The sequence below is a fragment of the Apteryx mantelli genome, chromosome 12 (assembly GCF_036417845.1).
Source record: "Apteryx mantelli isolate bAptMan1 chromosome 12, bAptMan1.hap1, whole genome shotgun sequence".
NCBI lineage: Eukaryota > Metazoa > Chordata > Aves > Apterygiformes > Apterygidae > Apteryx > Apteryx mantelli.
Window position 1 is genome coordinate 3,355,525 of NC_089989.1, and position 12,067 is coordinate 3,367,591.

General features: G+C 63.0%; 1 protein-coding gene across 2 annotated transcripts in view; it reads right to left on the minus strand.

Moving 5' to 3' along the window:
- The window catches only part of NCKIPSD (NCK interacting protein with SH3 domain), a 59,803-nt gene extending 53,706 nt beyond the window's left edge, over positions 1–6,097 (minus strand). Inside the window, exon 1 of one of the 2 annotated variants that reach the window (XM_067303715.1) lies at positions 6,071–6,097. In XM_067303715.1, the coding sequence (XP_067159816.1) occupies positions 6,071–6,079 (9 nt within the window). In that variant the 5' untranslated portion in view covers positions 6,080–6,097. Of the gene's footprint in view, positions 1–5,063; positions 5,318–6,070 lie in introns of those variants that run through there. The other variant, XM_067303713.1, reaches the window with a different exon arrangement.
- Between the last annotated feature and the right edge of the window lie 5,970 nt (positions 6,098–12,067).

Genomic DNA, 12,067 nt, shown 5'->3' on the forward strand with positions numbered 1-12,067 from the left:
AATCTAGATCAATATTTCAAACGAAATTTCGATTATTTCAGATAAATTTCAAGATTTCAAGTAATTTTGAAAATGCTATCAATAGTAGTTTCAAAACTATTTCCTAACTGCTTAATACAACCCAGCAGCCGATTTGCCACATACGGATAAAGGTCAGCATGCTGAATCATTCCCATTTTACCAAGAAACATCCCTCTTCAACTTACCTCTTACTTTTGCACCACTGGCGTTTGTCAATAGAGCCCACTATTTATGACGGCCATTCTCTCCTCAAGGCATAATATCGATATTTTTATTGATGCACAGACTACAGCCTGGTCAGCGTGCCCAAGAGGCAAGGCAAAACTACTTGTGATATCTGGTAAGGATGAGAGCTAAGACGACTGCTGCTCCCGCACGCGGGTCCCACAGCCAGGAGCAAATCACCACGGCCAGAAGGATCCAGCTGGTCCCTACCCTGCGCGAGGGTCTGCCAGGAGCAGAGCAAATGAGTTTTCCCGGCAGGCCGCACATCGCCTCTTGGGTCTGACATCCCCAAGAACTCAACAGCTAGCCTTGTACCCCGCACAGGAGCACGACGGACATGTCCGTCTCTCCTGGCCCTGCTGCTCACCACACCACCAGGGCATCACCAGCCTGCACCGCTCTCTCTGCTGGCAGGCAGGCAACGTTCCTCGCGCCGCTGCAGTACAGCTCAAAGTCTTCACTGACCTGAAGCTGGAATAACTCCAGATTCCCCTTAACAAATTACATGTCCCACCATAACGATGGTAACATATGGGCTACTTAACCCAACGAAAGGAGCCTTGTTATTTGCTAGACTCAGCATTCGCCCCTTCCTGGCAATGAGGAAGCCTCCTGCTCCTAAGGAAGCTCCCTACACTGAACTGCTTACTGCTTCCCACCAAGCTTTGAAAGCCCTGTCCTCTGCAATAAGTGGCTTTCTGACTCCAAAAGTTGATAGTTTCACTGCATAGTATTTGCCTGGCATTAGCTATTTATTAGCATTTGCCTCTACTCTGCCAATAGCTTGAAGCAATTATCACATGTGTCATCACCGGCCAACTTGGTGCTGGGGGCACATCTTCACCTGCCTCCGCAGCAGCACCTGCCAGCCTCGGGGCCCGTTAAAGCTCTGCTCCGCAACGTGGCTCGCGTTGGAGCGTGCCGGCGTCACCGTGGAGCTGGCCTCGGCCTCGTGCAGGGCTGGCGTGCCGGCAAGCAACGCTCTCCCCTTCCAAGGCACGAGCTGCCCCGGGCAGCAGTGGGGCCGCAGGCGGCCTGATGCCTCCCTCTCACTGCTCGACAGCTTCGATTCTTATCCCCAGAACGGCACTCGGCTTGAAATGACTCTTAATAACCCAGAAAGGAGCCAAAGGGGAACTACGGAAGACTAAAATCAGCAGGAATATCAGCTGAAGTTGGGTGTTTCTAATTGACCCGAATTAACTTCAAACAATCTGTGTCTCCTGATGACCTAGCTTGGCCCTAATTTGTTTCTTAGAGGCATTAGATGTTCCTAAGAAGAGTCTGTTTTTCTTCCTACAACTAACCCTCTTTTAATGGTAACACTGTGAGTCACAAGGATTTCAGTACAAAATTCTGCCACATTTGTGATGAGAAGACATCAGCCAAGAAATAAGCTTAAAATAATAAGTGGGAATTATGTTTCTGCTAGAGAAGCCAGGGCACGAGCTTCCCACATTTATGAAAGCTGAGCAAAAAGAGTGAAAAAAATGAGAGGAGCTCTGAAGAAAACTAATGCTCCTAATAGTGGAAGGCACCAGCAAGAAGTAGCCCAATAGCCTCCCTCGAGCATCGTTTCAGCGGCCTGCTGTGACGAGCTTTCGGACTGCTCCGGGACGCGCTGCGGGCAGAAGAGATTTGCTGCGACCGTCCTGCGACCTATGGCCAATCCTTTACCTGAAACCTGACTACACTGCGAAGGCACCTGAAGGCTTACCTTTGCAATGGTGACTCCTGTTGGCCGCTCTCCCTCCCTGCGAAGCACACGAACACTAATCATTAGCTGCGTCTTTCTTGCTCTGATTTGGGCAACATTAATTGCCTCCCAAACCACTGTCTGTAATTAGCATCAGCGCCCTTATTAAACCGAGACTGGGTGACAAATTATTTGCACTCTCATCCTGGACACTCAGCAAACAGTTGCAAGTAAGCATTCAGCCGGAAGATGCTTTCTCCCATGCCAGGCCTGCTTTCCACGGATAGAAACAAATTCTGACTTCAGATCAGCTCTTCAGAGCTAGCAGGATGCAACAGTGGGAAGAAAGTCACATACACTGACAGTTACTACTATAACTGCAGAGCAGCAAATTAGATCCTGCTGTCTCATGCATCATCAGGCAAGTTCTAGCTCCAGAAACTTTTCCATTAAAAAAAAAAAAAAAAAGGACAGGAGACGGAAAGACTTATTTCCTGCTACCAGGTTTAAGGGCATTTGAGAAAGTCACATCTGAACTAGAGGAGAACGCACACAAAGGCACCAGCAACACTATTAGTGAATCACTAATAGCTGCCAGCACTCACCCTGAAGGTATGCAGGAGATTGCAAGCTACCTCCGAGTGCTTTAAGACTACAGCAAAATATAACATCAAGAAGAAATGCAAATTCAGCAGGAAAATGCTTTTCTGTCAGATTTTGAAACTATTATGAATGAGGTGGAGAGATACAGGCAGACTGCACCAGGAGGCAGCTGCCGCAACGGAGAAGGCTCCTGCACCCACGGCAGCGAGAGAAGACGTCAGAGCACACAGGCCAACGAAGCGAGGGACTGCAGAGAGGCAACTCCTGAGCAGCAGCCTGGAGCAATGCCACCACGGGGCTTTAAAAGCTGCCGTTTTAATCAGGCCTTTGCTCTGTACTTAAATAGCTCTTGTAAATAGCTTACAGGCTTATTTATGCACAAGATGTCTCCCTCCTGTCAGCCCATTCCACCAAGCTGCCCGAGAGGTCCTAGCCCAGCAGGAAGGCCCAGCTCCCAAAACACGCTGCCGGCAGGGAGACGGGCCACTACACGGGGAGGGCGCACGCGCGTTAGGGGTAACACAAGGCCTGACGGGTTCTGTGCAGAACACACCCACGGTCACGTACAAACCGAATTACTGCCCGATCGGAAGTCCGGCGGCATCTGAAGGAGGATCATCAGCGCACTGACACCAAGGGGCTTGTTGCTGTTTTCAACCAGACTCAACACACCTGTGACATTCATGTGCGTTTGCGCGCAGCTACCCGTTCACTGACGTAAAGAGCAGTCTGCGTGCAGTTACCACATCCATCCCCTGAGGGCCTGAAGCATTAAAAAAAGCATGAATTAGCCTTGTAGCAAACACGCGTTTTAACTCCAGAAGCCATGATTTCCCTCAGAAGCCTCCCTCAGCGCTCTCTCACGGCAGCTGCGGCACTGCACGATCAGAAACCCGCTGTGACCGAGCAAACTAGTGCGGAGATGCCTCCACAACTGTAAATAAAGCCTATACGTGACCAACCTGGGCTGCTAAGTGCCAGATTTTCGGGCTGGCTAGTCACTCACGCATAGCCTCTGGAGGGGCATCATCCCATTCGGCTCCCCAGAGCATGACCTGTAAGTGTTTTCTCTCCTCCTCTCGCATTTCTGCAAGAGTGAAGCCAATCCTCTAACCCCTTGGCTCCTGACCTATAAGCCAACACCCAAGTGACGCTTACCTAGCCCATCTCCTCAGGCCCAAGCTGCTGAACTCTGACCTGCAGCATCAGTGCTCCCTGGACCTCGATCTCTAAACATCCCATCGATAGCAAGACTGTGCCCCAGGGTACTGGCCCTTCAGTCTGGAAACTTCCAATTCTCACCCCCGCAGGGACACGATGTCCCAGAAGGTTCTTCCGTGCTGAAGTCCCATCGGTATGGAGAAATACATCCACTTTTCGTAGCCAACGTCGGTGACTCCCGAACCCTCAGGACAAGGGGCCACCGAACAGACAAGCAGTGTGCTGGGCCACTCCAAACTGGCCAGGTGACCCTCCGACAGCCACCCGTCCACCCGCGCAACCCCAGACCACAGCGGGCCGTTAACGGGAACGCCTCGCGCTCTGCGTCGCACAGGCCCTTCCCTTTTGCCTCAAGCGACGGGCGTGCAGGGGGCGTCCAGGCCCGGACCCCAAATCCGCACGCCATACGTGCGACGGACACCACAGCTGCCTCCCCAGGTAGGGGGCAGCCCCTCTGCGAGCCCACCACCGGCACCATAACCTGCGGCCCCCAAGCACCCGCCAGCCCGCAGCCCTCCTCCCTGGGCGGCCATGTCTCAGGACGCCTCATCCCCCCCTGCTCCCCGACATCCGGCACCCCAGGGCCCAGCGCGTATCCAGCTTGCGTCCAGCCCCAGCCCAGCCGGCACCTCCCCACTGACCACCCCGCGCTCCTGCCTCACCCCACGGCCCCTGCACCCCGGCTCTGGCACCCGGCGCCCCCCGCCTGCCCCACGGCCCCTGCACCCCTGCTCTGGCACCCGGCGCCCCCCACCTGCCCCACGGCCCCTGCACCCCTGCTCTGGCACCCGGCGCCCCCCGCCTGCCCCACGGCCCCTGCACCCCGGCTCTGGCACCCGGCGCCCCCCGCCTGCCCCACGGCCCCTGCACCCCTGCTCTGGCACCCGGCGCCCCCCACCTGCCCCACGGCCCCTGCACCCCTGCTCTGGCACCCGGCGCCCCCCGCCTGCCCCACGGCCCCTGCACCCCTGCTCTGGCACCCGGCGCCCCCCGCCTGCCCCACGGCCCCTGCACCCCGGCTCTGGCACCCGGCACCCCCCGCCTGCCCCACGGCCCCTGCACCCCTGCTCTGGCACCCGGCGCCCCCCGCCTGCCCCACGGCCCCTGCACCCCGGCTCTGGCACCCAGTGCCCCCCCGCCTGCCCCACGGCCCCTGCACCCCGGCTCTGGCACCCGGCGCCCCCCGCCTGCCCCACGGCCCCTGCACCCCGGCTCTGGCACCCGGCGCCCCCCGCCTGCCCCACGGCCCTGCACCCCTGCACCGCTCCTGCCCCACACCCCGCCGCCCCGCGCGCACCTGCAGGCGCTGCAGGTAGGAGGCGGGCGCGTAGCCGGTCTCGCCGGAGCCGGCGCGGGTGACGAGCCACCAGTGCTGGTTGCTGCGCTCCAGCAGCAGGAAGGTCTCGCCGGCGGCGAACGGCAGCGAGTTGGGCTCGGCCGAGCGGAAGCTGTACAGGGCCCGGTACATGGCGGCGGCAGCCCCGGCACCGCCGCTCCTGCTCCGGCCCCAGCACCGCGGTCCCGCCACTCGCTGACACGGCCCGACACGGCCCGGCCCGGCCCCGCCGCCGCCGCCGCCGCCGCCCCGCCCCCCCCGCGCCGCCGCCGCCCCGCCCCCCGCGCCGCCGCCGCCGCCCCGCCCCCCGCGCCGCCGCCGCCGCCCCGCCCCCCGCGCCGCCGCCGCCGCCCCGCCCCCCCCGCGGCCACACCGCCCCCTGGCGGCGCGGCGGGGCCTCCGCGAGCGCGGTGCTCCGCGGGGACTGCGCGCTCTCTGTACACTGCGCACATGCACGCTGCGCACACGCACACACTGCGCACGCACTGCACACGCACTGCATACACGCACACTGCGCACACACACACACCACAGAAACGTTACACACGCTACACACACCATACTCACACATTGCACACACACACACACATATCGCACACCACACGCATTACACACACCACACACACCCACCGCCCCCCCACACATGCACACACCACCTGCACACACTCCCACCCACACCCACACCACAGACACCCCGTACAGCAGAGACGCACATACAGACACACCGACACATGCACACACACACCCCTACACACACACACACACACACCCTCACACCTGCACACTCTCCCCGTGCTCAGCAGCCCCCGAGGTGACATTGCCATCAGCCCCAGCCCCAAGGCCCCCCACGCCAGGCCCCCACTGCCACAGCCGCCCCTGCCCCCTTGCAGCCACGGCCACACGTGCGGGGGGGGGGGGGGATGCAGGGCTGCGCGGTGTGCAGGGGTGTGGGGACAAGCAGCACCCACCGTGCCCATGGGGCACCGGTCCCACGGAGCCCATGGCAGGACCCCCGTGGGGCTGGGCAGCCACCGGCGAGAGAGCGTGTGGGCTGCCGCTGCCGCTGCTGGAGCCGGGCTGCCACTGCGTCACCCCCTCGCGGGTGTGCGGCAGTGCAACAGCTGTCCGCTCACGGGTGTGCGGCAGCTGCCCCCTTGTGGGTGTGCGGCAGTGCAACAGCTCCGCTCTCGCGGGTGTGCGGCAGTGGAACAACTCCCCTCTTGTGGGTGTGCGGCAGTGCAACAGCTCCCCTCTCCTGGGTGTTCAGCGGTGCGGCAGCTCCATCAGTCCCTCCCGCGCAGGGATGCGCTGTGACCAGCAGCACTGTGTGAACAACAGCCTTACACAACAAGTGGTACAATGTGACCAGCAGCACTGCGTGACCAGCAGCACTGCGTGACCAGCAGCAGTGCAGCAGTGAGCAACTGGCAGCACTGCGCAAACAGCAGCACTGTACAACCGGTGGCACTGCACAACCAGCAGCACTACAGCACCAGCGGTACTGCATGACCGGCCGCACTGGATGGCCAACAGCACTGTGCAACTGGCCACGCTGAATCGCCCCAAGCAGCTGAAGCCGAGCAGAGCAGAGAGGCACAGGGCTGTGCAGGGCAGCGCAGGGCAGGGATGGGCAGGGCAGGGCAGGGCAGGGCAGGGCAGAGCGGTGCAGGGTGGTACAGAGCAGCGCGGCGCGGGCCGCTGGGCGCTCCGGGAGCGTGCTCAGCAGAGGGCACCCCCGGCCTGCACATCAGCGCGGGCAGAGCTTGGCTGCAGCTCGCAGTGCAAACCCGCAGCCTGCAGCAGGCCCCGCTCTGCCCTCGCTGCAGCGGTCAGCGAGCCGCGGGCCCGACGGGGGCGGGTGGCCGTGCTGCTCCTGGCCTGGCCGCGTGGGCTTGTCCCCGTGAAAGGTCCCGGGGTCCTGGGTAACTGGGGAAACGAGCAGTGCCGGCAGAGGAGGGAGGGGAGATGCGCACCACTGGCGCAGCCTCCGACCCTGGCCTGGCTGCTGGGCTGTGCCGCCCGTGGTGGGTGCATCGAGTGTGCCGGTCTCAGGCCGGAGCGCACCCCGCAGGGCTGTGCCGAGCGGCTCCCTCGGGGCGCCCCTGCCCTGCCGTGGGGCTGCTGCAGAGGAGCCGGCCCGGAGCAGGGCAGGCGGCACCTCGCGGCCTCTGGCTTCTGCCTTTGGTTGGCTCCGGGACGCACATCGCGCTCGCCGATGCAGGACACTCTTCTGCCTCTCCCCCAAAACCGCTGCTCTCCTAACGGAGCACGGCCAGCCTGGGCTTTAGCAGGTGTGAGCCCATCCCTGCTGGAAGTGTCCACTGCCAGCATCAGGTATGCTGAGATCTCACCTGGCTCCTTCCAAAGACCAGCAGCAGTCCTGAGGGTGGTTTCCACCTCACGGCACGATGCCCATTCATGGGACCTGATAGTCCGGGTGGGAGGCAGGGGGACCTCACGGGGTGCTGAAGCTGCCTCTTGTCCGCTCCCCGTGCGAGGAGCTGTCTGCCCTAGACAGATCCACTGCACAGAGAGGTGAGATGGAGGAAGGGGTCCTCATCAGACATGGGGCGTGTGCAGAGGAGACCAGGTTCAGCGGGAAGGGGGATAGCGCTCTCTGGGGAGGAGGGAGAGCCGTGGATGCTGGGGAGGTCGAACACAAATCCCAGCGGGAGTCCCGAAGCGGACGAAGCTGAACCGAAGAGGATGTCACAGCAACACGGGTAGGGCGGAACAGCCTCGGCCAGCAACGTGCCCAAACCGGGGCAGGTGCGAGACGGCTGACGGCCCCCGCGGGGGAGACACCCAGCGCGAGACGCCGTCTGGAGGAACTGCTGCTCTCCGGGGAGGAAGCGCGCCGCACACCGCCTCCGTGGGCAGAGCTCCCCTTGCCCAAAGCGCAGCGTGGGCAGCGCCTTCCGCACCGCAACCCCTCGCTGACTTGCCCCAACAACCCCATGGCCGTCATGAATGCGTCCAGTGGCTTCTCGGCAGGGATCTGCTTCCCGGGGTGGCAGGTTTTGGTCCGCGTGCGAGGGCACCGTTCGCTCTCCCACCCCCGCCAGCGGCGGAGGCCTTGGGAATCAGCCGGCGCCAGCCGAGGGAGCAGAAAGAATAGCTGGAGAATCAGAGCTGAGAACAGGAATGGTTTTGTGTTTCCGTAGAGATTAGCTTGTATTTCAGGGTGAGGTTTCCTTATTCTGGACAATATCAAATCTGTTTTCGAGTTCCTCCGCGAGGGCTCGATGTCCCCTATCGCGGCTGGCATCTCTGCGCGGAGCAGAAAGGCCCCGTGGTGAGTCCCACGTCGCTGGTTACGTGACCGTCCCCGAAACACCAGCCGCTTGGGAACGTGCGCGCTTAACCCCAGTGGCACGTCCCCAAGGGCACAGGCGGCGCGCCACCGCGCTCGGTCCCCAGGCTCAGAGGGAAGCAAACGGGGCCTTTGCAGCACCCCTCCGGCCTCCCCGGGATTTGGGGAGCCCTCGCTGGGGGCTGCCGAAACGCTGCCCGCAGCCCCTCTCTTGGAGAGGCCGGTGAGGGCACCGCGAGGGGAGGCACCAGCCCCGGACTGGGAGGTGCCAGTGCCCAGCAGTGGCCGCGGTGACCTGGCACGTGCCCACGGGGACCCCCGGCACGGAGGGGTGCGGAGGCGGAACCGGTCCAGAGACCCCCCTCCATCCCCACTGCCAGCGGGGGAGCTTCATTTGTTCGGACAACAGCAATCAAGCCTGGCAGACGGCTGTGTACCACCTCTCCCAGCGAGGCCGGGCTTTCCGAGGCCCCTGCCGACCCTCCGGTTTCCCCCAGCGCGGCCCGTTAGGTAATTCAATTTCAGCCTCGTTACTATGGACGAGGATGAGCTGATCCCTGGGGTGGACACGAGCAGTTCCCCAGGCACCTCTCCCACTGCCCAGCATGTGACCGGAACCAGCGGCTCCAAGCTGGAGCCAGGCAAATTCCGGCTGGAAATCCAGCTGGGCGGCTTGAGTGTGAGCTGCTAGATCAAACGTGGGGTGAACCCTTCAGGCCAAGCCGGGGAGCTTTTCCAGGTTTGCCAAAGGCTGGCCTTCGTGCCCGGTCCCGGCCAGTGCTGCCCAGGAAGCTCCCCAGTCCCTTCCAGGTCCCCAGCCGGGGCACGGCGTGACGGTGGCTGGGGTGGGTGGCCTGGGAGCAGGTGCCACACGTGTCCCCTGTGGGAACCACGCCGTCTTGCTGGGTTATTATTCTTAGCATCACCCTCCGTGGTGCCTAACGCCTGAGTTGGGGACAAGGACCCTGAGCAGAGACCCTGCTCCGAGCCGACCGTCTCCCTCCTCCGCCCCCTCCAAGTCCGACCGGGTCCCGCCTGCGAGGCGCCAGGTTCTGCCCCGGCACGTCCGCTTGTCCGCCAAGAGCCTCCAGCCGTGGGCGTCCGGACACGCCGGCGGCCTGGAGGAGACTCCGTGGGTTCTGCTGGCCCTCTCCTGGCAGGTCGGGTTAGCTCCAAGCCTTCCCCTGCCAAAGGAGCGCCCGGACCAACTCGTGCCTGTCGGCAGCCTGCGAACCCAGCGGCTGGCAAAGACGGAGGGAGGCGAGAGGAAGAGTTGTGCTGCGCTTCGCCGCTTCGTTTCCGCCCCTCCGGCACGCAGCCCCTCCATCCCGCTCCCCCTGGTGCAGGATGTTTGCCCTCCCTCCCGCTCGGCACACAGCCCTCGTCCCCGCGCCAGGTGAGCGGCAGCTCCCGCTGTTCCCTGGAACGGGCCCAGCTCCTGTTTGCACTGGGATAATGGAGCTTTATTTCCATGAAGTCAGTGGCACAGTGTGTGCCGGGAGGCGACGGCAGCCAAAGGGGAAAAAAGCACCCACCTCCCGCGCAGCCTGCGGTGGCACCGCGGCCTCTCCCCGTGCTTGGCGCAACCTGCCGGGCCGGGCCGGGCCGGGCCGTGCCGTGCCCGCGGCCAGGAAGGGCCCCGATTTCCTCCCGCCGCCGCCAAGCCGCCGCTGCGCCCTCCTGCGGGGCGCTCCGCCACGGCCTTTCCACCGCCACGGCCGAGCTGGGAACGCCGGAGCCTTTCGGCCACCCTGCAGCCACGTCCCCTCGCCCCGTAACAGCAGTCTCGCAGTGGGGTCCGAGCGCCCAGCTGGGCTCGTCGGCGGCTGCTGCTCTCAGTAGCCTTCAAAGACCTTGAATTAGTGCTAATGACGCCGTGTCCTAACGCCCCGGGCTTGCCCGGGGACAAGCGCTCCGGCACAAAACCTCCTACACCCGGGGATGGTGCACAGGACGGAAAGAGCCTGCTGAGCCTTGCAGAGCTCGGGATGAATTCCTGCTCCAAGCAATTCACCCTGGGCTCTGGGACAGTGAGCACTGTGTCACTTGTGGAGCCACTTTGAAAGCTGAACTCCCTTATCGCACTGCAGATAACAAGGCTCATTCGTGGCTCTGAGAGCCGTGGGGGATCAACACCACCATCCTACAGCACGGAAGGGGAAACTGAGGCACAAGGTGATGAAATTATTCTCCACATTTGGATTTGACCTCTCCTTCTTCATCCAATGTGCTGTCTACAGCCCTCTCATGCACACACACGCACTTCCGTGGTGCTGTCGAAGTTTGCAAGAAAGGAGCCTCTGGGAACCTCGGAAAGCCTGGCAGAAGGGCTCCCGTTTCCGAGACCCCCGTAGCAGCCCCTCCGGGAACCGTGAGCAGCTCTCCCCAAAGCCCCGTGTAACACGGACGGAGCCCGGCTGCGCAGCGCTCAGCCTCCGAGCGGGTCGTGCCTAGCTCCCGCTCGAGGGCACCTTTGCACGCTGACACCCGGGCGCAGCAGCCTTTGCTAAAGCAGCAGCGCTACCAGCCCCAGCAAACCCGATTTCCTTCAGCGCCACGGATAGGAAGCGTTGCACAACGGCGCTCATATGATCGGAGCGCAACTTGCCAGGTCCGCACGCGCTTATATAATGCCACGCTGCCTGGTCGTCAACACGTTGCAAAACAGCAGCGCCATCGATCGTTCTACTTTTAGGCATACAAATATTATCGCGTGCCAGCGAGCCCTCTCTGGGCGAAAAGTCACACGGGGCAGGAGGTGCTGCCGGCACCCGGGAATTGCAGCTCCGGGAACCACGCGGCATGCAGAGCGCGCCCCCGCAGGACGGCGCCCGGGGGGCCAGGCCGGTGCCCCTCCGGCGCTCGGCGGCATCAGAGCTGCCCAGGGAGGCCTGTTCTGGGAATTGCCCGACGTGCCGGCAGCGTGCCTTCCTGGAAAGCCTCGGGAACGGGCTGTCGGCGGGAGCGGCCGAGAGGCCGCCTCAAGGGTTGGCGCCCCCCTTCCAGCAAAATACTTGCTCTAACTCGCCCCTGCTCATCACGCCCCGCGCGGGCCCTGGCGGCGGAGGCGCGCTGCCCGCGGGAGGTGAAGTCCTGGCGCGCGAGGGAAGCGGGACAGGCTCCAGCCGGGCGCCACGCCATGCACCCCCTGCGCGACCCGGGAGCCGAGCTCTGAGCGAGAGCCCTGTGGCCGGCGCACGCGCCGGGGTCAACAGCTGGGCGAGGGGCTCTCGCCCCCACGGCTCCGTCTGCTCCCTTACGGCAGGCAGGAAACACCAAAACAAGCGGTGCCAGCCAGCGGTGGGGAAAGGCGATCCCCGCCGGGCGGGAGGGAACGTCCCCGCAGCCCGCGCCGGGAACACGGCGCTCCCTGCAAAGCTGGCCCGGGGGCAGAGCCGCTAATTGGGAACAGCGGCAAGGAGCCGCTCGGCTGGCAGCCGCTTCCTTCCTCCCGGGAAGCCGGGAGGGCGAGGAGGCGAAGGCGGCTCTGGGCACCGCTCGCCGCTGCCTGCCCGCGGGGCCGGGCTCTCGCGCGCCTCCCTTGCGTAACCCTCTGCTCAAAACCTGCCGGCGGCCTGGCCGGCGCCCAGGGCCCCTCCTTCGGCTGCGAGGAAGGAACATCCAGCTGCTGTCAACAGCTGGAATTCCTAGA